At 57.5% G+C, this 24,858-nt stretch overlaps 3 protein-coding genes across 8 annotated transcripts; all 3 read right to left on the reverse strand.

Annotated features, from left to right (window-relative positions):
• Positions 1 to 754: 754 nt before the first annotated feature.
• On the reverse strand, positions 755 to 3,844 carry NUDT18 (nudix hydrolase 18). The gene is made up of 3 exons (XM_007529137.3): positions 3,204 to 3,844; positions 2,061 to 2,274; positions 755 to 1,706 (listed from the first exon to the last, which is right to left on the reverse strand). The coding sequence occupies exons 1-3, from the start codon at positions 3,363 to 3,365 to the stop codon at positions 1,111 to 1,113; spliced, it is 972 nt and encodes a 323-aa protein (XP_007529199.1). The 5' UTR covers positions 3,366 to 3,844; the 3' UTR covers positions 755 to 1,110.
• Positions 3,845 to 7,047: 3,203 nt separating this feature from the next.
• Positions 7,048 to 21,333, reverse strand: HR (HR lysine demethylase and nuclear receptor corepressor). Of its 6 annotated transcripts, none has more exons than XM_007529135.3 (19): positions 21,193 to 21,333; positions 19,431 to 20,081; positions 18,051 to 18,831; positions 16,652 to 16,805; positions 16,384 to 16,571; positions 15,027 to 15,191; positions 14,248 to 14,337; positions 13,944 to 14,059; positions 12,803 to 12,884; positions 12,105 to 12,268; positions 11,779 to 12,015; positions 11,485 to 11,650; positions 11,264 to 11,333; positions 10,986 to 11,116; positions 10,766 to 10,885; positions 10,568 to 10,683; positions 8,836 to 9,000; positions 8,386 to 8,514; positions 7,048 to 8,217 (listed from the first exon to the last, which is right to left on the reverse strand). In XM_007529135.3, exons 2-19 carry the CDS (start codon positions 20,040 to 20,042, stop codon positions 8,155 to 8,157), a joined length of 3,549 nt encoding a protein of 1,182 aa, XP_007529197.1. In that variant the 5' UTR covers positions 20,043 to 20,081; positions 21,193 to 21,333; the 3' UTR covers positions 7,048 to 8,154. The 6 variants fall into 6 exon arrangements, with proteins under 6 accessions (XP_007529197.1, XP_060034774.1, XP_060034778.1 ...); XM_060178791.1 differs by having other exon boundaries at positions 14,230 to 14,337; XM_060178795.1 differs by lacking the exon at positions 15,027 to 15,191.
• Positions 21,326 to 23,955, reverse strand: HRURF (HR upstream open reading frame). Its single transcript, XM_060178801.1, has 2 exons — positions 23,814 to 23,955; positions 21,326 to 21,798 (listed from the first exon to the last, which is right to left on the reverse strand). The coding sequence occupies exon 2, from the start codon at positions 21,451 to 21,453 to the stop codon at positions 21,349 to 21,351; it is 105 nt and encodes a 34-aa protein (XP_060034784.1). The 5' UTR covers positions 21,454 to 21,798; positions 23,814 to 23,955; the 3' UTR covers positions 21,326 to 21,348.
• Positions 23,956 to 24,858: the final 903 nt, after the last annotated feature.

A 24,858-nucleotide genomic window follows, 5' to 3' on the forward strand; every position in this document is an offset into this window, starting at 1 on the left:
AATTGATAGGGAAGGGGGTGACAAGAGAGGGAAAGACAGAGACACCTGCATCCCTGCCTTACCACTTGTGAAGCTTTCCCCCTGCAGGTGGGGACTGGGGGCTTGAACATGGGTACCTTGCACATCGTAACGTGTGCTCAACCAGATGTGCCACCATCCAGCCCTGAAGTCTATTCTTTATGTTTATGATGTTAGGGGCTGTGTGCTTGCTTTCATAGTGAGCCTGACATATAAAAAGCCCTAACCCCAAAATGTGTGTGTATTCTGAGGAAGGACACCCAAAGGCCTCTGGGGCAGGGCAAGTTGCAAACTCAGAGAGCTAATCAGCTTGCTTGATTTTTGTTGTTGTTGTTGTTGTTATTCATAGTATGTTACAAGATTGTAAGCTTACAGTGTATAGTTCTACACACTCACCACCAGAGTTCAGAGTTCTGTATCCTCACTTTCCCACCTCCCAAAGATAACCACCATAGTTCTTACAAGTCTTAGAAATATTTTGCTTGCTTCTATTGCTGTTGGGTTTTTTTTTTTTTCACCCAAGTTCATGTGTTGATCTCTAGATTCCACATAGAAGTGAAACCAACCAGTAGTTGTCTTTCATCTCTTCACTTATTTCACTAAGCATGGTCTCCGGTTGTTTTTAAATGCCAGAGCCCAGCCCGGAATCTCAGACTGAGCCCAGAGTTGTTAAATCATTCCAGCCCGTTATCTTTCCCCTGGAGACCACCCCAACCAGAGAGAGAGATACCAAAAGTAAGCAATACCTGTTTACTAAGCATGAGGCCCACTCCTGTGGAATGACCTCCACCAGCAACCCTTCCCAGAACTCAGCATCTGAGGACCCCTATGTAGCCTTCACTGCAATGAGCACAGACAATGAGGAGGGGATGCTATCTCAGGTCTGAAAGTCCCCACAACCGCCTGAGTGTCTCTGTGCTCTGAGGTCATTGGGTCCCCAGGTTCTGGGCTTGTTTGGTTGGAGAACCTGAGCCTTCAGTGCAATGTAGGTACCTGCCACAGGAAGTCCCGTGAGACTCAGAACTGCCCACCTCCAGCTTCCCATGCCAGGGAAGCACAGCACCCAGCACCATGCCCACTGGTGGCACCTTCCTATCTGTTGATGGGGATGACAGAAGAATCCTGAAGCCTCTGCAAAAGCTGTTTTTTTAGGTCTTCCTCCATGACCTTCCACCAAAAGTAGTTTTCACTCCGCACCTTTGGGGGCTCATTTTGGACACCTGGGTTCCGAAAAGCCACCATCACCAGCACATTCAAGCATATGCCATCAATGTGGTTTCTGCCCAGGTGCTGCAATCCAAGCAAGCCCTTGGTTTCGACAGTCAGGTGGTGCAGGGTCAGACACTCCTGAAGCAGACGCACAACAGCCATCTTGATGCCGCCCCTCTGTTCCATGGGGGTGAAGCCACAAGCAGTGATGGGCAAGTGAGGCATGCCTGCTGCACCCACCAGGACCCACACCGTCTGGGCACTGGTGAAGAGGGCCACAAGCCGCTGGCAGACCATACTGCAGGGGAGCTCTTGGGGAAGAATAGGAGGGTGCCTGGCTCGCTGGCTGTACTGGGCAGCCAGTTCCACCAGGCTCAGGATGTCATGTGCTCTCAGGGGTGTGGGCAGGGCAGTTCTCGGGTACCAGGCAGCCTGCAAGGACTCCGCATCTGCTTCCTCGGTGGTCTTGAGAAGTCCACCTATAGGGGAGTCGAAGAGGAAGTGTGGGGGATCTATACCATGAGACATGTGGGGCCAGAGGAGGGCCAAGTGCCCAGGCTAGAATCTGGTGAGGCCAGGCTGCACCAATAAGAATGAGCTTTGTCTGATCCAAGAGGTAGCACAGTGTATAAAACACTGGATTCTCAAGTATGAGGTCTGGAGTTCAGTCCCTGGCAGAGCATGCACTTGAGTACTCTCTGATTCTCTTTCTCAAATAAATAGAATCTTTTTTTAAAAAAAAGAAAATCAGAAGAAGGGCTCATCTCTCTTCAGGACAAGTTGGGGGGAGGGTGTCACCAGCACCCACCCTGCCTGCACCCAAACAGCTGTACCTGTGTGCTGAGCAAGGAACACAAAGCGGATCCAGGAGGGGCCCCGCTCCTCAAAAGCCAGTAGGGTGAGGGGCTCACAGAGCAGCCCCGCCTCTTCCTTCACCTCCCTCTGCAGGGCCTCCACAATGGTCTCCCCAGGTTCCATTCTCCCTGCGGGCAGGTACCATGACCCTCGGCACTCCTTCTTGGCCTCCTGGATCAGGAGCACCTCATCCTGGGGAGAAGAGATAGGGTCCTCATTCATCACCGCTGCATAAAGAACTCCAGGGAGCAGCAGGGCCCCAGCTGTCTCTTGCCTTGGTGCCTGCCCCCATACTTCCATCTTTATGGACACCCTCAAACATCTGAACTCAGCAAGGACTGGCCCTTGTGTGACTCGGGCCCACCACTCAAGTTCTCTTTCTCTGCAATTCATTCCTCTGATTCATATCTCACTGTCATAAACAGGCTGAGGCTCCCAGAGCTGCTGCAGTGGCTGAGGACAAGGCTTTCATGGGTAAGGGTCGCTGTGTGACCTCACTGGCAGCCTCTCTGCTCATCTCCTGGTTCACTGCTTGTGGTTTTGACACCCCCAGCCCCACCACAGTCAAGTTCTCCCTCTAGTCCTGGCCCTGTCCAGCTGTTGTGACAGCAGCTTGCACAAGGATCAACACGGAAAAAGAGTGTCAGAGGTCTGACTGCCGCCACTGTCCTTGCAATGGGGGTGGGGGATATGGCAGCTCTTTATGCAGCGAGTGAAACAGTTGTCCTGAGTTCAGTCCCTGACATCACATGTGCTGGAGACATGCTCTGGCTTTCTCTCTCTCAGTAACAGGTACATCATTTTTTTAAGCGAGTGAGGAATTTATGAAGAGTCCACTACGTAGTAGGCAGTACCCCAGACAGCCGGGGAAAACGGGAGCACGACAGCCCTTCCCCAAGGAGCTCAGGCCTAGCCCGCACACGGGTTCAGGCCTCAGTTTCCTCCCTTGTGTGTGGGGAGTCACAGGCTGAGGCCCGGCTCAGAGGCAGGTGTTAGTGAGAGTGCTTTGCAGAACTGGGGAGCAACGGCTCAAGCAGGCGGTGGCGTGGCCGTAGGTCCGCCGTGTGCGCTGGGGCTGGCTGCGCCCCAGGCCGGCGGCGGCCCGGCGGGTGGACGCTCACCTGCTCGTTGAGGAACACGGCCAGCACCACGTAGCAGACGTTCTTCCGCAGCGTCGCGGGCGCCAGTGGTTCCCCGCTCGGCTCCGAGTCACAGTCCTGCACGCGGAGCCCTTGCCCCCCCAGCACGGCTGTCAGCGTCCCCTCCAGGCCTTCCGAGGCCATCGGGTCGCCAGGGAGGCGACGGACAGGCTCCCCGCAGACCCGCGAAGGCCGGTGGGTGGGAAGCGGCTGACCGCCGGGCTCTTCTCACTGCCCCCCCCCCACCCCCGCTGCGGATCGGAGGCTAGGCGCCCGCCCGCGAACGCGGAAGCGACTCCGAGCGCTGGACGCTGATAGGCTGAGCGGCTCCACGGCCTCCTAGGATTGGCTGGTCCGCGCCGGTCCCGCGTGGGCGGGGCCAGGCTGCCAGGGGGGTGCGCACCCCGCCCGGGGCTGCGGACCCCGGTGTCCTCAGCGCCTGTTAAGTTCTCGCTTTCTCGGGGTGACTCGGTCTGCTAACCTCGCGATTCCTCTCGCGCACATTTATCCGCGCTGGTCCCGGCGGTGACGTCATCCCCCGCAGTGGCCCGAGTCACTGAGACTCTGGCGGCGTCACAAGCCCCATGACGTCATGAGGCCCCAGGCCACAGCTCGGACCCTACGCCGGCATCTGCTGAAATGTTCTATAACTTTCTCCTTTGTTCACTAAAATGTCCTGAGTGTCAGCTTGGGTATGTGTGGAGGGGGTTCTAGTTGAAAATCACATAATAAAATGTCAGCTTGCGGTGTAAGCCAAGTAGCAAGCGATTGGTTTGGACAGATGTGACAGGGAAGGGAGGGGCAGGGGCGGGGTGACCAAGGTATGTCTGGCCGTAGGATGAGGGGATTTGGGGCCAGAGCAGACCTCCTCAGTGTGTGAGCCCCTTTCCACTGCGCCGCCCACTCAGATTGGGGGCCTTGCCCCCTGCACATGGTGCCTTTCCAATTAGGGGGCTGCGGCTGCTTCATTTTGTCGTCTCCCCCCTCCCCGCCAATACACACACCCCTGCCAGGTCTTGGCGCTTTGAGTGGAGTTGGGTGTTTTGGCGAGTTCTTGCTTCTCTCCCAGCCTGACCTTTCCTCCTCAGAGCTTCCTTTTTAACCTCTTGGGACAGGAACACAGGGCCAGTTGGGGTGAAACCCTGAAGCAAGCTAGCCTGGACTCCTCATTCTCCCCCCCCCCCCCCCCAGCTAGGGCTCCTCTCCTTGCTTTCCCTCCTGCTGACTTTGTGCACCTCCCTTTGTGGGGGATCCTGGCTTGGTGGAGCAAACACCCAGCCAGTGCTCACCGACCAGCTTGTGCTCCTGGGTCGGTGTAGGCTAGGGACCTCATCAGTAGAGTGGACTTTGAGGTCTTCCTTCCCAGGGTTGTTGGGGAGGTGAGACTTCATGTATGGGGTTCTGTGGACTGTCCAGCCTGGGTCACCAGTGTTGAGTAACTGCTCCCAGCTGGCTGGTCCACCACTCATGAAGCTTTCTCCTGCAGGTGAGGGTTGGGGGCTTGAACTCAATTCTTCAAGCTTGGTAGTGTGGCACTCTACTGGGTACACCACCACCTGGCCCCCCTTCCACACTGACTGTAAGCTCTATGCAGATAGAGCCCTGCCTTTGGCTGCTGTGTCCTCCTTTGCTGTCAAAGTGCCTTTGAGGCACTTGGTGAATGCTGCTACCCCCAGCTCTAAGAAAGATGAGAATCTTTCAGCAACTAAGTTCAGAACCCTGCAGTTGCAGAATAGCTTGTCAACATAGCTGCTGTGTGTTTATCCCTCAGTTTTCCCACCTGTGAAATAGGAACAGCCTCAGCCCCAGACTCCTTTGTGCCTCCCAGGGATGATTTGAGGGAGTGAGGTCATGTCTGGGTTGGGCTGGGGAGTCTCAGAGGCTGCCAAAGATAAACACCAGACAGCCTAACTGCCTGAATGAGCAGACAGCAACAAACCATGGCCCCACTCCCCCAGCCTCACTAGAAGTGGTTCCTTTCCCACCAAATGCCTCCAGGGTGGTGAGAGGCAGGAATGAAGACTGTGGACAAGCACAGAAGTGCCAGCCTGCGAAGGACCAACTCCCAAGGTCCACACAAGGCCACCACAACCTCCTGGGAGTGGCCAGCAACCAGCAAGATATCAGATTTGAGGAGAAGGTGTTGGGAGAAAGAGCAAGACAGCAGACAGAGTCAGGAAAAACAGAGCTGTGGGAGGGTAAAGTGCTGACCTTGGGGGTGGCCTCCTGCTGGACAGGAGTGGCCCAACTGGCTGTCACATAGGCAGCATAGTGCTTCCTGAGCCAGCCATCTGAGACCATGCAGGAGGCTGTGGCAGGCAACCTTGGGGACCAGGCTGCTGGCAGAGTGAGCCAGGGATGTCTGATTTAGGGTGGTTCACAGAGCATTGAGGAGGAGGAGGAGGTAGAGGGCTGCTCTGCTACCAGTGTGCTGTAGGATTTCAGGGAAAGCTATGTCTACCCTCTCTGGCTATTTGTAAAAATGATGCAGGTTCAGTAAATCCTGAAGCAGAAAAAAGAAAAATCAAGGTTACAGTGATCAAATTTCAGTCCAGTCTGAGCCTGGGCTATTGATGGCATAGCCATGTCAAGCTCTGTGCTCTGAGCACAGCACCACTGTTACATAAGAGGCAGACATGAGTGGAAGCTGTGTGAAGGGTAATTGGGAACTTGTACTATCTTTGTGACTTGACTATATCACTCCCATCATCTTAGAATAAAAAGCTTGGAAAATGGGCCTTATGAGAAGAAGAAGAAAAGTGCTACACTGCCTTTGCCCTCCCCTCCTCCTGCCCCAGCTCTGGGGCTGTAGCAGGTGTGGACATTGGCAGATCTTGGGAGCAGCAGAGGCCAAGGGATGGGGTGGACTGGGAGCCAGCCAGCTGAGCCTCCTGGAGGAGTGCTACTGAAGGGGCTCCACCCATAGTCTGGGGGCTGGGGCCAGGGCCTAGTTGGTGTAGCCTAGTCCAGGCACTAGTCCACCTGCTGTCAGTAAGATGTTAGGCCAGGTCTGCTCTCTTGTGACCATGGAGAAAGGGCAGGTGGTTGGGAGGTGTTGCAGGGAAGAGTAAGGCTGTCAGGGTTGCCCCCATCTCCCCACAGGACGGATCTCTAGTCTGGATTGTAGGGTGAAACCAGTACATAGCTATGTCAGGTGAAGTATTGCTACTTGGCACCCAACCAGCTAGAAAGTGCCCTTCTGGAAGGAGGAGGACAGAGAACACAGCTTGCCCATCAGCAAGTCTGTTAAGACCTGAGACTCTGATGTCCTGTAATGTAGGTCAGGTGGGAATTTGGTTCAAATTCTAGCTCTGCCATCGGAAGTGTGTGACCTTGGGCAATTCACTGAAGCCCTGGTGCCTATTTGCTCTTCTGTAATTCTGGAATGAACAATGCCCACTCAAGACTATAATAAGGAATAAAATGAGACTGATTAGATGATCATAATGCTATGGAAAAATATAGGAGTTCCCTAATTTTCTTTCTTTTTCCTTTTTCTCTTGTTTTCCATCTTGTGAAAATAACCTAGCCTTCCAAACCAGGAAAGAACTGTCTTTTAAAATGAAGAATGGTTACATAAATTAGGGCAGAGCCACTTAAGGGAATAGAAGTGTCCATTCTAAATGAAGGTTAGAGAACAGAAAATGATGTCGGGAGCGTCAAAAGGAAGGAAGCAAATGTAGAAAAACACCAGTGCGGCCATGTGTAAAACAGATCCTGGGAGAAAATACACCAAAATATCCATAGTGTTTGGGTTAGAGATAAGAAGAGGTAGGTTTATAGGTGGCTTTTTCTTATTTTTTAAATGTTCGGAAATTGTCTTACATTTATAATTTAAAAAAGGTTTTATTTCATAAAAAAGTCCCTGAACCACCACAGGAGCAATTAGGGATAACAAGAATTGGAGCATGTTGGGGCTGAGATGTACAAGGCAGGGGACTGGGCAGAGCTTACCCACAAGGGCCCTGGGGAGTGAGGGGGTGTCAGCTGTGTCAGGCCTCTGCCTCTGGGGCTTACAGCTGGGCCACGCCCTCCAGAGTCACCTTTCCTGGCTCCAGGTCAGGTCAGGCAGGAGAGGTGAGGGGCTGCACTTTGCTGAGAGACTTGGGCTCTGGGGAGTCTGCTGCTGGACCCATGTAGGGAAGGCTCCTGGTCACTGGGTCCCAAGCTTAGCCTTGCCCACTGCCATTGTCAGTTACCCTGCCAGGGGCAGCCTCCCCAGGAGAAAAGCAGGTGTCTGCAGCCCTGTCACCCCAGCCCTCTAGGCTCTGTCTCCCCTCCTGCCCCAGCCCACATGGCCTGTGGGAGCAGTGCCAACCACAATGGCAGCATTTACAAAATGACAGGCTTTAATGGAAATCATGAGGGAGGGAGGCAGGGTAGGCGTAGGGGTGGGCTGGCATTGCCCCAGTGGGTCCCTAGTCAGGCCTGTGCTGTCCCCTGGTGCCACCCCTCCCTAAAATACTTGTTCCACAGCCTCTGTCCAGAATGCCTGCAGTGCTGGGGCTACCCAAGAGCCTGGAGGGTATGGGTGGTGTAAGCAGAGCTTGGGACACAAGTGGCACAGCGGGCAGGGAGGGAGCAGCAGAAGGTACTTAAGTCAGAGAGATCTCAAAGTCCCCCAAGGAAGGGTTGTTTGTTTCCTGGGCTGGGGGGGGGGGCAGGGAGAGAGGGAGCCCATCACCCCCAATGTGGGTCTGGTACCATGGAAAGGGGTGCAGGGGCAGGGCAGATGTCATCTTGTGGAGGGCAGGTGTGAGTTTTGGTGGCATCGGCTTTGGGGGCCAGATCAGGAGTGAGGAATGGGAGCCCTGCTTGTGCCCAGACTGGTGCTTGTGGCATTGAGCAGCAGTTCCTAAGTCTCAGTTGTGTTTGGCCTCAGCACTTGGTCCACCTGCCCTCCACACCTAACCCCCACAACAGCTGGGACCCCCTATTTAGCCTCTTGTAGTGTTCCAACTGCCACCTTCACTGCTTGGAACACAGCCCAGTCCATCTAGGAAAAAGAGAAAGGACAAAGCATTCTCAGTCACACCCTGGCCCTCTTTATAGAGAAGGTTCCGGCAGAGTGGAGTTTACACGCATGCACACTCCTCTCCTCCACCCCCAGCCAGCATTGCCCTGGGAGGGAGCAGACCAGAACCCTGGCCAGTGTCACAGTCACCTGGGCATAAAGCAGCTGGTGGTCAGGAGACAGGCTGGGTCCCTGGTGGCAGAGCTGAGCAGATAGGGCAGAGGTCTCAGGGGACAGGAAGTGCTGGGTGACACTCACTGTGCTCACAAGTCCCTGCACCTATACCAGAGAAGACAAGTAGGAGCATCACAGGCCTGGACTCAAACACACACCCTACCCCCACCCCCTGCCCTCTGCCCCTTTGCTTCACTCCCCACAGGAACCCCAGCTGGCTGTCAGAGAGGGAGTAGGATGAGGGGCACCTCGGTACACCCCAGGCCTAGGGGACTCAGGGGGGCCTTCTGAGGACATGGTGCCAGAAGGTCAGGGAGCAACAATTGTGGGGGTGGGTGGGACATGTCCTCTGCCTGTCCAGCTTCCTGCTTGGGAGAGGCAGGCTCTGACCCTAGTGGGGTGCAAAGCCCCGAGCTGGGGAAGCACCTGGTGGGGAGCCCCTGCAGGCACGAGCACAGCCTCTCCGGGTGCCTGTAGCAGGGTCCAGCAGCTCACACCCCACTCCTCCCGCAGGCGCCGCCGCAGCCCCGCATCCAAGTAGCAGCTGCCCAAGGCACCAGGCTCCAGTTTGCCAGCCCCAGCCGGACACACCTCAAAGAAGAGAAGGAGGGTGAATGACAGGGAGAGTGCAGCAGGATTGAGGATTGCAGGGAGACTTCCCTAGGCTGGGCAGAAGTCACTGTGCTGTGGGGCAGGCAAGACACAGGGCTGGGAGGGAAGGGGCTGCTAGTGAGGAACTGGGTGGATCAGGCTGGCTGGAAGGAGTTTAGAGCAGAGGATTAAGGGCTCTGAAACTCTGCCTGTCCTGGGGCTCAAGGCCTTGAATAGCCTCTGTGTCCCTGGGGTCCTAGATTCTCTGCTTCCTCTCTCAAAGCTGCCCCTTTCCCTAAGCCCCTGTGAAAATGCCCTGGATAATCTCAGCTCCGAAACCTTCTGCACTAGAAATTCTCAAGCTGGAGGCCCGTGACCATACTGAAATGTGTGCTAAATTGTAGATGACCAGGGAGATTGTACTTGAGGGGACCATCTGAATTCTCCCAAGAGCCCACATACAGAAAAGGCCAGGTCACCCAGAAGCTCTGATTCCTACTGGATGAATAAGTTTACTGTCCAGAGGGACAGCTATAGAGATTGCCACTAGCCTAGCCAGAGGGGGAGCTCCTTGGGCAGACAAGGACCTACAAGGACCAGGGAAGATGTCCTGGGGACAGTTGCAAAAGGGAGGATGTCAGTACCATGAACTGGCTACCAACTGGTCTCTTTATCTAGGACCTCAACGACTGTACCCTGGGCTCGATTATACCCTAGGCTCGGGACTCAGTGTTCCAGGACTCGGCCCTGGGGAGCTAGGGAGGCTTGTGAACTCCAGGGAAGCCACAGGCAGTGCAAAAGTCCCCCTTCCCCACAAGGTTCAAGTCTTGGACTCAGCTGTGTTCCCAGGCCACCCAGGAAGAATCCACCACCACCCCCTCAAGTCTCTTCCCCATGAGTCATTGGATTTGGCCACAGGCTACCACACCCAGACAAAGGGAAGCCATCTATGTACAAGGTTGTACTTCTTTCTGTCCCCTTCTGCACATCCTAGCATCTGTGTGGGTCTAGGGAGGCCTGAGGGGTGTGGATAGAGGCAAGTGTATGTGTGTCAACAGGGCTGGACATAGGAACCATGGGACCTGCCCAAACCTTAACAACTTCAGCCCTCCCCTCCCTGGCCTCCCCCCAGTTTCCTGTCTCCTGCTCACCGCTGTATCCCCCCCGTCCCCATCCTGGCCCAGCCTCCACCCTCCATTGACCTCAGCCCCTCACTCAGAAGGGGGAGTGAAGGGGGCATCTTAGATGGGCTGAACCTTACCCCTGCCAGCTTCTCGCTGGCCCCCCAATTCCCCAGAAGGAGCACTGAGTAGAAACCTGGGGTGAGAATTAGCCATAGGCTCAGTGCCCAGCTCTACGAATCAGCCTGTTTTCTTGTCTGCAAAATGGGGCCACTTCACATGGTCAGTCACTGACATGGTGCCCATAGACCCTCACTTGCCTAGTAAGGTCCCCCACCCCCACCCCTCCTGTGTCTTCACCTGTCCTCGAGTTCCCAGGTATGCAGAGAGCAAGCTTTTGGGGCTGAAGATCCCACACCTGAGAGGGCAAGGGGGCCCTTTCTCACCATCTGGAGGAAGCGGCGGATACGCTGGGCATCCTGGGCCCGGAACACGTGCCACACGGTGCTGGCCTGGCTTCCCGGAGACCAGAGCCCCTCACCATCCAGGCCAGACAGGAAATCTGCAAAGAGCCAGTTCAGGAAGGTGGGCAAGGTGGCACCCACACTGAAGCTACCCGCCCCTGTCTGTGAGCCAGGACCCACCTTTCTGTGCCCGGTGCCAGCCAGGCAGAGGGGCTTCAGCATGGACCAGGATGCTGACCAGGTCAGTCACCTCCACACAGAGGTTCTTGATCCCCAAGTGGCCACGGTGTGGGCTCACACCTGCATGGAGGTGAGGAAAGGGAGGATGGAAATGGGCTCCAGGTCCAGACACAGGCAGCAGTGGGTGAGGGGGCCAGGCAGCAGTGCAGCAGGTGCTCACCATAGGCTGCCCACAGCCGGGGCTCCAGTGGATGCAGGGCTGGGCCCATCGGGAGGTAGGAAGCCAGGTTGAGTTTTCCTTGGCAGGTGCAGTACTCTGGGAGAGGCAGGCTGGCAGTCAGATTCTCTAGCCTGCAGAGATGGGGGTCAAGTTATACACTGGAGCCCCCCACCAAAGCCTCTGCTATCAAGGGGGCTTCAGAAAGAGAGGGAAGAATGTAGAGGGCAATAAGGTAGTGGTGGCCAGGGAGGTGGGCAAGCTCTGGGTACCATACCCACCTGCCAGTGTCCTCATCCCCTAGAGCTCTGTGAAGCAGGAGAACTGAACCTTCTTCTGACTTTGGGCGAACTGAGGGGAAAGGCAGAGAGAGGTCACTAGCCCAGAGTCCCAGGTCCTCCCCAGCTCTGCCATCTGATGCCCCCTGATGACAGGTCTCACTAGGATTCCAGATTACCCAGCTCGGGCTCCAGCCACTCTCCCCTGCATCAGGGCCACTTACTCTCAGGCCGGGAGAATCCCTCCCAGAAGACCACAGTGCTCAGGCTGGCAGGCTGAGGTGGCCCAAGGGAGGTCAGTGCCTGCACCTGTCCACCAAGTAACCCAAGGGCTTCTGTCCCCCACAGGCTGGCCTGCAATGTTTTCTGGATCCCCGACACCAGTACGGGCTGCAGTAGGGAAGAGAAGGGAGGAGTGAAAATGATCAGGGTGCCCACCATGGCAGCGCTAGGCATGAGGGACGGAGCCCAGAGACCATGACTGAGGGCAGGTGGGGCTGTGGGGGCTGGTGGCTCACCTGGCCCTGCCTCCAGTGCTCCTGGAAAAGGTGGAAGCTATGCTGAGGCCTGGGCTCTTGCAGCCACAGCAAAGCTCCCGGGGGAGGTGGCCGGGGCCGCACAGGTGAGAGAGGCAGGCCCAGGCCCTTGCGGAGGCCTGGCGCAGCTCGCAGGCCTGGCCCTAACGCTTTCTCCTGGATCTTGCGCTCTACCACCTGCGCAATGATGCTGTCCAGGATGTTGGTGATGCGGTCGTCCTGCAGGGGGGTAGGGACCAGCTGGAGTTCAGGAGTTGCTCCACCCAGACTGCCCCCTGGCCTGGCCCTCCTTCTGTAGTCTCACTCACACTGGGCAGGGCTGGGGTGACGGGGGCAAAGGCCATGTGGATCCGCTCATGTCCCAGGCAGAGCTTGACTGCAGTGGAAGCTAGCAGCTCACAGAGAGAGGGGCAAGGCAGAGGCCCCCGGCCTGCACGCTCCTCTGCTGGTGCCTCTGTGGAGTCCGGGGTCTCTGTCAAGGAGTGAGGAGGCGAGGGCTGTCACTTGGTCTCAGGGGTCCTGGGCTTACTCAGTCCCCCTCATCTGTAGCCTACTCTGTCCTCACTGCCTCGCCCTTCTTACTCTACTCTGTCCCTATCTCCTCCACCATCTGGCCCAAAGGAGGGGCTCAGAATGGAGTTATTCAGGTGGAATAGCCTTGCCATCTTTGAGACCTGACCCAGATTCCAGGTATGAACTCAGCCCCCACCACATTGCAGGAGGCTTCATTGCTGTGATCTCTTCCATTGTCTTTGCTTCTCTACCTCTCTGTCTCAAAGGAGGAAGAGGAGGAGGAGGAGAAGGAGAACAGGAAATCTAGTTGGGGCAGAGGAAGGGGGTCCATTCTAGATCTTATTTCCATTTCTTCTTTCTGGAATAATTTGAGACGTGTGGTGGAGGTCACAGGTCATGGAGTGGCTGAAACCATTCCAGTCCTGACCACCCCCCCATCCCACCACCACCTCATACCCCCTCCTCTACACAAAGCAGCAGGGGAGCTACTCACCCTCTTTGGTGTCCTTGGTCCTGTTGATGTCCCCATTGCAGGGTGGTTGTGGAGGTGGGGGATTCTTCACTGGTGGCTCCTTCTGTGAAACCAATTCAACAGTTCAATTCAACACACCAGCAGGAACAATGACTGAAATCGTGTTTACAAGGAACAGTAGGAAAAAAGCTGTTCATGGAATTCTCGAGACAGTATGGTCTGGCTGAGTGAGACTTGAATAAGTAGGGAGGCGAGTGGCCAGGGAAACAGATGTCAGAATGATAGCAGTAGCACTGGCAGCTGAGGGTTTCTTCCTTGCACTTGAATTTTCCGCTATGAGTCTGCTGCATGGTTGCTGGCACACAGAACACACTCAATGACCTCCTTCTTGAAAGAACAACCTTTAGAATGACCATCATAAACACTCTGCAGAATGCATGTTGAGCATATGCTGTGTGTTAGGTGTGGGAGCATGAAGAGGGTGGCAGCCCCTGCATCTGCAGTCTGTGCCTAGGTGAGGGCAGGGACAAGATATGACAAGAGCTGGACTGGGAGGTGCACCAGGCAGTACCCTGGGCCCAAAGTGGGAAGAGCAGACTCCCACTGTGTTGGTGGAAGCAGGAAGAAATAGGAGCCAGCTCTGTGGATATTGATTCCTAGGAAAGAGTGGAAAGTAACCTGACTACCCCCAGCTTCCACGTTCCCTTTTACTCTCATCAAAAGAAAAGGGTTTGGGGGCCAGGAAGTGGCATATCCAGTTGAGTAAGCATGTTACAGTGTGCAAGGGCCTGAGTTTAAGCCTCTGGTCTCCACCTGCAGGAGGGCGGCTTCACAAGCAGTGAAGTGGTGATTTATCTCTCTCTCTCTCTCTCCCCCTCTCTCTATCTTTCATTCTCTCTGTTTCTCTTTAGGCCTATGTAAAATTTTTAAAATATTTTATTTACTTATTTTAGTGAGTAAGAACAATGTAGAAAGAGAGAGAGAGAAGAGCACTAGTCAGTTCTGGCTTGTGGTGGTGCTGGGGATTGAAGCTGGGACCTCAGAGTCTCAGGCATGGAAATCTTCTGCATTATGCTATCTCCTCAGCCCTGACACTAAAATAAATAAATTAAAAATAAAAAAGGTCTTTGTAGATATGATTGGGCCATGCCCTGCTTCTTACCTGCTGGCCCCCATCTCTAGGAGCCCACACGCGGGCATCAGCTTGGCAGGGGCAGTGCCCCCGGATGTCAAACTTGACCCAGATCTGGTGCATTGCAGTGCTCAATTCTGCCAGAGCTGTGGGGGGGGGGGGGAGAAGGGCACTGGGGTTTGGTGGGGTGTACAGAGAGAAAGCTTCCCCAGTGTTGCCCTCACCAATGGAAGGTGGAGGGGGGTGGTCCACAGGGACTGGCTGAAGGACACCAGACAGCTGCCATCCCCGGTCCCTGCTCCCTTGCACACCCTACCATTCCAATATGGCTCACTTTGGCTGGAGACAAACTGGGTGAGCATCAAGGAGCAGGCACTGTGTCCAGGCTCCAAGGCACACTCCTCTGTAGACTGTTCCTGTGAGGCTACAGGGTGGGAAGGAGAAACAGCAGGTCAGGGAACAAGGTTAAAGTTGAGGAAGATGACACAAATGCTTGCTGAATTAGGGACCTGGGCAACCTATGAGATAGACTTTCTGGGCAACTTCTGACAGTGACCTGGGGTTCTTTGCTGGGAAAACTGGGAGCCTTTAATATGCTGATGTGCACTGCAAGACTCTGAGGTGGTCAAGCAGAATATAGTGTTCTGGCCCTTGGACTTTTTTTTTGGCTAAGCCTACAGGAACACTGGGAAATTCCACGTCCTCAGATGCCCTAGGTGAGGCAAGGGAGAGAAAACTGAGAACTGTGAAAAAGAACAGGACTTGGAACTGAAAAACCTAACTCCCAACATTTATTAGCTGTGTGGCCTGGGACAACTCACCTGACCTCTCTGATTTTGTTTTGTTTTGTTTTCTTGTCTGAAAAACAAAGGCTATGACACCCATCTCACAGTGGTGTAAGGTTTCTCAAGGGGCACACTGAGCAAAATGGGAGGCATATAACACACAGCTGGCTTCTTTAAGGGCAGTGGGCAAGGACACAGGTGTGGGCCTCTACCTTGTGGGTGGCACGGTTGACTCTCAGCATTGCCTCTGAGGCTGGAGCTGGGGGTTGAGACAGCTCATAAATGGCCCCACACAGCCCTCCCAAGACCCTGGCTTCTGCCCTCCTACCTGCTCTCTCCCTGGCCCTCCCAGCGCCCACTGTGCGCCCACAGGCCACGCACAGGCGGTGGCTACAGCGAGGGCATGTCCAATGAGTGTTGAAGAGTCCATGGTGGCAGCGGCTGCAGCAGCAGGGAACACCTGGGCTATCCTCAGTGCTAGCAGGTCCCTGGCCTGAAGACCATGGAGAGGAAGAGTTCAGAGGGGGCTCATGTCCAAGGTCCCTCTGGAGGGTCTCATGTGAAAGGGCTTAGGTGAGTGGGGAGAATCAAAAGCATCTTCCACAGATGGGTCTCCTGGGGAGGACTCACTGACTTACTTCTCCCTCCAAAGACTCTATGCCACACACATTTCAGAGATGGACTGTTCCTGCCCTGGGACTCCCCACCACCCAGAACTACTAATACACAGCACTTCTAACACAGAGGAAGAGGGAGCTTCAGGGGCCTGTGCTCCCTGACCCTGGGGTTCCAGTCCAAGGCCTTGATGGCAAGTGGGAGGAAGTACATTCATTTATTGTTTCGGCAAATACAGTGTCCTACCCCGGGCTAGGTGCTGGGGTTCAAGCCAGTCAGGACTTGGTACCTGCCCTCCCAGTGCTCCTATTCTAAAAGAGGAGTGGACCCATGCCCTGGCCACGACCGTGGCACCTCAGGGTAGCCATGATATGGGATGGAAGGATCAGGGTGGAGAGGGGCTGGGACAGTTTCCCAAATGGGCCTGAGAGATGAGTAAGTTTTCATTCACCAGGGAAGAAGGGAGGAGAAGGGCATTCCAGACAGAGAGAACAGAGAGTGCCAAGGCCCTGGGGCTGGACAGGCTCTGCTGAGCTAGGAGGATGGGCGGGTGAATGATGCACTGTACCGGGAATTCCGGCCCAGGGAGTGGCTGATGGCTGACTGATGAGGGGGCAAGGGGGATGGACTTGGGGATGAAAGGGAGTAGCCAGTAAGTGTCCATCCAGGGGGACAAGACTACAGGTGGGTTCCTCATGACAGAGCCAGAAGGAGCAGCAGAAAGCCTGGTGGGTTCTCAGTGTCTGACAGGCGAGTCCCACCTCCACCAGGAAGCCTTCCTTTAGGCTCTGGACTCAGGCTTCCACCTCCCAGGCCTCCCAGACACTGGCACTCAGTCTTGTTTTCCCAACAAAATTCTTATTTGTTGGGCTGGACTGGGTCTGACACCTTCCCGGCACCCCCACCCCCAACCCCACCCAAGCCAGACAACTCAGAATATGTGTTGACTAAGAGCCTTATCCAGAGGAAGAAAGGACAGAGTTGGGAGAAAGGGCAAACTGGTGGGGTGGAGCAAGGCGAGTGACAGTATGATGACCTCAGACCTCAGCCTTCCCCTGGGCCCTGCTCACCTTCCCGCTGTGCCCAGGCTAGGACCTCTCTCTCTCTCCGCAGCAGGCGGCACAGTCGGTCCCCCAAACCACTTAGCAGGTGCTTGGCGAGGCCTGTACTGAGTGGGGCCTCCGGGTCAGTCCCTCTGCCCTCCTCTGAGTCAGCTGACAACTCTTCCTCCTGCTGTCGCTCTCCTCCAAGAGACAATCTGAAGCCAGGGCAGAGGAGGGTAAGCAGAGAGCCACAGAGTGATGGGATTCTGGAACATCTGGGGACATCAGGGCTTACCTGGGCACCTGCTGGGCATCACAGACCAGTCCCCCCACCTCTCCAGCTGCCTGGACACAGTTTTGACACTGAGTGATGCCACCAGTGGGGGGAGCCAGGCTAGGTGTGTCCCGGAGCCCTGGGTCCTGAAGGCTGGCCCTGCCATCTCGGGGTCCTGAGGGGACAACACAGCTGGTCAGGAGTCTGGGTTTTCCTTGATGTCCTTGAACCCCAGGCCCTGCCTGAGCACCAAGTTCATCTGTGCATAGAGCCGGCCTAGCTAGCCTCTGATTCAGAGTGTGGAGAACTGCAGCCAGACCTCATGTCCAAGGCTGTACAGGGAGTCTGAGAGGGCCCCACCATTGAGTGGGCCAGGAGGTGAGAGGTGCCCAATGCAGGGCAGCTAGGGCATCCTGATCCAAGTGTAGGTGTCAGCCAGTGTAGATGTTGGAGAGCTCCACTACAGGTTTAATGCTCCCACTGGCAGACAATCCCAGTTTTGACGAGGACTGGAAGGTGAGACGGTCACAGAGTTCCAACACAGGCCACAGGTGCAATAACCCAAAAAGGTGGAAGCAGGGGTCAGCAGCTTCCAGGCAAGTGGAGGCCCAGGGGAGTGGGCACCAATCTACACCAGGTGGAGGGGTGCACAGGCAAGGCCACAGGGAGAGTTCGGCTCTTTGCCCAGCAGTCCAGGAGGCCAAGAAAGCAATGTGATCCAGAGCACTGAGGCCAGAGCCAGCAGGGCCAGACCCCACTACCCCGCTAGGCAGGGCAAGGCCTGACAAAGGGGTCCAAGTTATGCCCAAAGCACCAACACATTGGCAGGAGCCAGCCCGAGTTTCTGGCATTCCGCTGAGAAAGACAGCAGCCTGTCCCTGAAGCAGGACAAGGTGTTCTTCAGCAAAGGCATCATCTCACAGGAGGATTCGTGGCTCAAATAATCACACAGGCAAACATCTGGCCTTTGAAGCATCAGGAATTCTTCAGAGTTCTTTCCTTATGTGAACTGTATCACACTGAATTTCCATGGCAGTCTTTCCAAGGTAGGTACTGCATATATCCCACATAGGATAGATGAGGAAGGCACAGAGAGGCAAAGCAATCAGCCCAGGTTGGTTGGCAATCAACTACCAACTAGCAAAGTCAGGACCCAGGCACTCACTACAAAGTCCATGCTCTGAGCCATGGCACCACATTGCCACCTACACACCAGGCTCAGGAGGAGACAAGTGGAAATAGAAGCCATTTGCTGGAAGGTTCAGGCCTGTAGATGTCAAGGGACTCCCAGAGAGTCACCATATTCAGGTAGAAAACTGGACAACTAGGTGTGACTAGTTCATCAAGGGCCCTCAAAGCCCCAGTCCCATCCCCACCAAGCAGCCCCCACCCCCACCCCAGCCCCTCCTTGGCCTCTTACCTGAACATTCAGTGTGCTGCTTTGACTCTGCCTGGTTCCCAAAAGATGAATCTGGCACCTCCTGCCACCCTTGGGCCCCCTGCCCTGCACTGCCCAGGAAAGGGTTGGATAGGCGCTTGGGAGCTGGGCCGCCCCCTGCTCCCTGCACCTCAGGGCTGCCTGCCCTCTTGAGTGCCCGCAGTGGAGCAACTGGGCTCTCCTCGTCTCCAGCACAGCTGCCTAAGCACCCAAACTGCTCAGAGTGTCGAGTAAGCCAGGTCTTTTTCAGCTTGGTGTGGTGGCTGGGCAGGCAGGCCCTGGGAGCAGGGGCCTTGCTTGCCTCCTCGCTGGATTCGCTGGATCCACTGGTGCCCATGTCCTCCTGGCACTTCCCACAAGGGCTGAGACCTCCAGCTCTAGCTGATAGGTGGGATGAGCAACAAGCCACTTGGGCGGCAGGAAGCCCAGGAGAGGGACAGCTTGACGTGGCTGCAGGCCCCAGCTGGCACCCCAGGCTCCTGCCCCCTGGCATAGCCCAGACGTTGCTAAGAGTATGAACAAGGCCTGTGGGACAAGTGGGCCAAGGGGCCTGGGGAACAGTGTCTGCAGGTCCCAGAAGTGGATAGAGGTCTGGGTGCCTGCCAACTCCTGTCTCTCCATCTCTGTGGAGGAGTGAAGGGCGCTCTATGCCCCCAGCTCTCTGGAGATGCCCACTGGGGGCTAAGCCCAGCAGCCCAGGTTCCACAGCTGCCAGTGGTTCCTTTGTGAGCCTGAGAATGCTTGGATCCTTGTGATAAAAGCCCTAAAGAGAGGAGAAAGGAGTGAGTTCCCAGTGTTTGAAAGGATGTGCAGTGCTGACAGCCAGCAGGTGTGTGCCCAGGCAGCCTTGACAGCTGTGAAATACTAAAGAAGGAACACCTGCTAGTGGCACTGCTCCCCTAAGTGCCTTCCACACTGGCCTGGACACCAGGATTTCACAGGCCTCCCCACCACCCAGCAATTTACTGGCTTCTACCTAACACCATCATACCAAAGACACCCAAGGATCCATTCAGATGGTTTGATGCCCTATACCATATTGGTCTTAGTAGATATTTTAAAGCTCATCCTCAGATGTGGAGACACACCCAGACCTGGGCCATAGGGCCACCTGCTCAGCCAGTTCTCACACAGAGGGACTAGTCTGTGTGCCCAGGATGAGGCCCTAGCACCCAGGGTCTTGGCTCTGGGGGGACAGTGGGTGAGTCAAGGGAGGCCTAGTGAGATGGAGTAATTGCTCAGGACTGACTGTCTGAGCTGACTGGCTGTTCTCCTGGGGGTTGCTTGAGTCCTTCATCAGACTGGAAGGGCAGGGTGGAGTGGCCCTGAGGATGGCTGAGCTGTTGTGTGGCCAACACTCACCTTACTGCCTAAGTTGAAAGCAGAGGGGACTTTGGGCTGGCCTCCTGGGTGCACCCAGGGGTGTGGGGTCAGGGGCCAGTCACACGGCCGCTCTGGAGGCAGGCTGGACACCAGGTAGGGTGGCAAACAGGTGGGCACCCAGAAGGGAGCTCGTTCCAGGATCTTGGTCTCCAGCAGGAAGGGGCAGTGCAGGGGCCGGAAAGCCACAGGATCACTCTTGGCATGGGCACTGCTATGCTCAGGAACCAGAGGCCCATAGCGAGGTGGAGAGGCAGCCCCACAGAAGGCCAGTGGGTGGGCAAGCATGGCCTCCTTCCATCGCAGCCCCTCCTTGCCACCCATCCAACCAGCTTTCCTCTCCCCATTCCAGAAGCCTTCACCCTCCACCAGTGGGAGCACGTCCTTGGGGCCTTGGGAGAAGCCAGGGGGCAGCCAGGAGTCTGAGGAGTTCAGGACACCCCTCCAGAAGGGAGTGGGCTCTCCCAGGCAAAATGCTCCCTGCCGCAGGCCATCTCCAGGTGGTGACTCCAGCTCCTGACCCAGGATGGCATTCTCAGGGGCTGTCTTCTCCCAGGCTGGGCTGTCTTTCAGGAAGCTGGGCGTGCTCTCCATTTCTCTCCTGCCCTCATGGGGCTCTCCTAGAGGGGGTCCCTGGGGTAGAAACATCCCAGTATGAGTTGCTTAGGCATGTACCTCAAGCACCCTACATCTGGCGCCGCCCTGGCAGCTTCAAGGTGGCCCAGACCAGTATGGCAGGTGCCAGCCCACAGCTGGGCTCCATGCTCCCTGCCTACATGTGGCCTAGAGGGCCAGCCCTGCATGGATGCTCCTATGTGGGGAGGCCATTCTGCTCCCAGGGGCTGGGACAGAGCCCCTCAGCAGAGATCACTGTGGCTATGGTGACTCTCAGTATGGCTGGCCCTGAGCATGGTGGGCAGAGGGCAAGGTGGGACAAGGTGAAATTAAGGGCAGTTGTGGCCCTGGAGGCTGGATCCTTAGCCTGACTCAGTCACCCACTGAGTGGCAAGTCACGTCACCTCCACAAGCTTTCATGTCCCAATGTGTATAATGAGGCTTGGAAACAGGCAAGAGGGTTGGAGGCCTCTTTCCACACTGCAAGCCCGAAATTCTGGGGGTGCTGGCCAACCCGAGCCCTCTGCCCCACCCAGACAGACAGGCAGGAGTATGAAGAGCAGGCCAGGCAGGTTGGGGAGAGCCGGGCCAATGGTGCTGGCTGGGCTCTGTCCACAGCTGAGCAGCAGCCCCCAGCTTGAGCTTCCCCACGCTCTAGTTTCCCTGCATCTGGAACAGAGTCCAGGAGAAGGATCGCACTGCTGCCCCCCAGGGAAGGAGGGAGCCGGCACAGAAAAGGGGGATTAAGAGGCCTCAACTGGGATGGGTCAAACTGTTGCAGGCCAACCAGGGTGCCAGAGCCACCCGTAGACTGCAGCTTGGCGGGGGGGCGGGCAGAAGGCGGGGAAAGCGGCCGGCAGAAAAGCAAAGGAGGGAAAATTGAACGTGCCTGCAAAGGACTGGATGACAGGAGGCACCCGCAGGCAGCGTTCTCCCAGCGGGTCCCCAGGAGGCCGCCGGGGGCGGGGACGCTCGGTTTTACCGGGGTCACCGCTTCCACCCGGTCCAGCCCTTGCACACCTTAACTTTCAGATAGGCACCTGGCCCGGTGGAGCTCTGGAGGCTCCCTCCCACTGTGGTGCCTGGCTGGGCTGGGAGGAGACCCCTGGTGCATCTGTGCGCGGCTTACCTGGGCTGCTGGGGCCGGGTCGGGCGCAGGCGGTCGTATTGGCGGGCGCAGGGCGCACGCTCCCCATGGGCCGGCTCCGGGGCCTCGCGGCCGTGCGACGCCTCCCGCTCTCTGCTCAGCGCGCTAGCGCGCTCTCCCCCGGGCGGCGGGGGCGCTCTAGGGCCGCAGGTTGGAGGGGTCGGACTCCGGGATCTGCAGGATGCGGCACACGGCGCGGATCGGCCGCACCAGCTTCTGGGCCGAGGCCGTGGGCTGCGCCATGGGACGCCGAGACTCCGTGCTGCGCCGCTGGGAGGGCCGGACCGGGGTCAGGGAGCGGGCGGCCCCCGGAGGGAGAGCGGGAGCCGGGCCGGGGGGAGCGCGCGCCCCGGGTCGTAGATGGAGTGGGGGGACTGCCGGGGGCAAGGGGAGGGGATCGTGCCTGGAAGGGAGCCGATCCCGGGAGCCGGGAGAGAGGCACCAGCGAGGGCGCGGTGGGAGTGCGGCGGGCGGCGCGGCTAGTGGAGCAAGAGCGAGGCAGGGAGCGCAGCAGGACCTCTGATCGCCATCGCCAGACGCGCAACTGAGAGTGGGGAAGCTGCTCCGCCGGTTTCCTCCTCCAGCACCCTGCGGGAAACAGGAGCCCGTGACTCGTCGGCCCCGCCTGGGCCTGCCCCCTCCAGGGCCCCGGGGGCTTCCGCCAACGCCCCAGCGATGCCACCGGCTGCGCACGGGGAGAATGAGCCCTTTGTTCCCCCCTCCCCCCGCGGCACCCGGGCGCCTGCCGAGAGGCTCCCCCAGGGCAGCGTGCCAGCTTCCCAGCCGCCCCACCCTCCCGTGGGCCCGGCACGGAGCCTGGCAGGCGGGCAGCACCCCCACTATAGGTGCCAAAGCCGGGAACTGGAGCAAAGGGCGGGAGGGGTCGGACTGGCCATGGTGGGGCGGGGTGCCCCCTGGGGTGCCAGGGCGGGGTGACTGGGAGGGGGTAGAGCTGGCAGGGGCACTCGGGTTCTCACGGGTCAGTGATGGGCGCTCAGGCCCACGCCAGCCGGCCCTGTGCCTGCTGGACCACTCTCAACCAGCCTCTCCAGTGCTGGCACTTGGGTACTCCCCAAGGGACAAGGCAGCCCTCTTCATCCTCACCTGGTCAAGCAGTCTCCACCACTCCCCACCCAACCCCCCTCCCAGGCCCAGGGACGCTCTCTCTGCCTGCACAGCTCCAGGAGGGCCTGGGCTCTGGTCTGAGAAGCCCAAGGACACCCACTCTCCCAAACATGCAGGATGAGTGGGGCCTGGTGCCCTCCTCCACCTGCTCCCACTGCAAGGTCTGAGGGTCTTCCCCATGTCCTGTGTCCAGTGTGCCCAGGCCCAGCTCTGGAGAGGAGCCCATGGGAGTGGCTCCTGGGAGGGAACAGAGAAGAGAGGAAATAGGAAAGCAGGGCACCCTCCACCCGAGGAAGCATCCCAGCTCCTATGCGGGGGTGGTTCCAGAGCACAGACACAAACAGACAGATTCAAACACACACAGACAGATTCAGACACACAGAAACCCACACGCCCAACGGGTGCTTCCCTTCCCCTTGGGCGCCCACCTCCCACCCTGCAAGTCCTCTGCCTCTGCCTCCTTTGGCCTGCCTTCACCAGACTGGCACAGAAGCTATACCCCCATCCCCCACCCAAGGGCCACCAGCCTGGTCCTGGGTCATGCAGCCATCCCTGGAGAGGCAGCCATAGGGAGCTGCTCCAGAGTCCTAGAGGGTGTTGGGACCCTCTCATGGATAACAAGAGCAGGAGGCCTGGCCCCTTTGCCTGGCTCCAGAGGCCAGAGGCCAGTGGCCGGCAGGGCAGGCTGGGGGGGGGAGTTGTTTACAGGGCTGAGTTATTAACTCTCTTCCTCCCTGTCTGGCTCCCCTAGGGGTGGCTGGCCCTGGCCCTGAAGTGCCAGGAGTAGTGGTTGTAAAGGGTCTACCATAAATGGGTGCTCTAGCACCAGCTCTGCACCCAGCCTTGCTCCAGGGAGCAGATTATAGCTGGGGTGTGCCCGTGGTCCCCTATCTGTGTTCCCTGGCAGCTACAGCCTGTGGGAGAGTCCAGGGGAAGATTCCTGCAGCTTGGGGCCTACAAGAGGCTGGGTTGGTCAGGGTGGCAGCCTAGGTAGCCCAGGCCCCACAGGGCAGTCACTGTCACCCCCAAAGGGGAAGTGGACAGACACCCTCCACCCCTCTCAGAGTTTTCATGTCTGCTCTTGAGAGGCCCCAGTCTCAGGACTGGACCAGGACTCTCAGGACAGGTCCCCCAAATACTCAGGGGCTCAGAATGGAGTGCCCCTTTCATCCCTGCCTGGCTCCACAGCCGATGTCACCAACCCACAGAGCCCTTGTGCCAGCTGCTGGCTTCCTAAGCACCCAGCAGGGCTGAGGAGACACACAGAGACATGGCCACACATCCATTGCATAGACAGGAGGCTGGACTGCTGGACAAAGGCAGGCTGAGAGGTGCCCCACACATACCTGGTGCTCACCCAGCACCCTGCACCAGCCCCTCACATACAGACACACACGCTGCTCCCCCACACTCCTCTGACCAGCCCAGCAACAGAGTCCCCAGCTGGCTGCCCTCCGCCTGTCCCCAGAGCCCCTTACCTGGGCAGCACAGTGCCCCTCCTGGAGTAGCCCCCTGCCCTGGGAGGGCGGCAGGCGGGGGCGGGGAAGGAGCCCCGGAGAGTCAGGCCAAGCTGCCACTAATCCAGGCTGGGAGAGGGGGGGCACCCACGTCAGAGCGGGGACTGCCGGGTGGAGGGCATCTGAGGACATCCCCTCCCACACACGCGGCCGTCTGGGCACCTAGCCCTGCTTCCCCAGCCCCTCCATCCTCCAGACAGCTGAGGCTGGCCTCCCCCCACCCTGCCTCCCACCCCTGTGGCAACGCCTGGGGGGGGGATGGGGGAGGGGGAATACCCAAGAGAATTCTCCTTGGACCTGGGGGGAGGGGAGAGGAAGGAAAGTGCAGAGATGCTTTTGGAACCAGGCAGAAGCTCAACACAGGCGGCCACCCCTTCCCCAGTCACCTACCCACCCACATCCTTGCCCTAATTCCTGCTCTCAGTCAGCAGCCCCTTCGCCTCCTCCCCCAGCTTCTCCCTAGTGGCTAACCCTCTGGGCAGAGAAACCCCATCTGACCTTTTGCCCAGGCTCTGCCCAAGATTTTGGCACCTGGCAACCCCAGCTCTGGTCCCCAGGACTCCCCAGACACTGGGCACCCTATTTCCTGGTGCTGGGCAGGGGACAGAGTGGGGAAGAAGTTCAGGGATCATATCCTGGGTGGGGCAGTGGTGCCAGGACTCCCCAGTTCATCAGCTGTCTGGGTGGTGTTGAAATAAGAGACCAACCTCGCAGCCTCTGCTGCATAGAGTGGGAGGTAAAAACAGATACCTGAGATGAAGAAGGGGGACCAGGACCCAGAGGGGCTATAGGTCCAAAGGGACAATCATCACATCAGAAGACACAGGAAGAGAAGTCTCTGAAAGGTCCAAGGATGGGATGGAAGAAGGAAGGACAGGGATGTTTAGCATGAAGGGGAGGGGAAGGAACTGTACCTAGGAGCTTGAAGGTATTAGAGGGTCCTTCACAAGCTGAAGACACAAGCCTGGTAGGGCTGGAGCCCAAGTCAAGCATGTGGGCCCCAGGT

The sequence above is a fragment of the Erinaceus europaeus genome, chromosome 19 (genome assembly GCF_950295315.1).
Source record: "Erinaceus europaeus chromosome 19, mEriEur2.1, whole genome shotgun sequence".
Classification (NCBI taxonomy): Eukaryota; Metazoa; Chordata; class Mammalia; order Eulipotyphla; family Erinaceidae; genus Erinaceus; species Erinaceus europaeus.

Bases quoted from the DNA above. Each gene is read 5' to 3' on its own strand.
- NUDT18 (XM_007529137.3), bottom strand. From the start codon at position 3,365: ATGGCCTCGGAAGGCCTGGAGGGGACGCTGACAGCCGTGCTGGGGGGG. The intron at 2,275-3,203 runs GTGAGCGTCCAC...TCTTCTCCCCAG, and splicing joins CCGTGTTCCTCAACGAGCAG to GATGAGGTGCTCCTGATCCA. The intron at 1,707-2,060 runs GTACAGCTGTTT...ACTCCCCTATAG, and splicing joins GTTCCTTGCTCAGCACACAG to GTGGACTTCTCAAGACCACC.
- HR (XM_060178791.1), bottom strand. From the start codon at position 20,042: ATGGAGAGCACGCCCAGCTTCCTGAAAGACAGCCCAGCCTGGGAGAAG. The intron at 18,832-19,430 runs GTGAGTGTTGGC...TCCTCTCTTTAG, and splicing joins CTTTCAACTTAGGCAGTAAG to GGCTTTTATCACAAGGATCC. The intron at 10,886-10,985 runs GTGAGCACCTGC...ACCTCCATGCAG, and splicing joins CCGGCTGTGGGCAGCCTATG to GTGTGAGCCCACACCGTGGC.
- HRURF (XM_060178801.1), bottom strand. From the start codon at position 21,453: ATGGCGCAGCCCACGGCCTCGGCCCAGAAGCTGGTGCGGCCGATCCGC.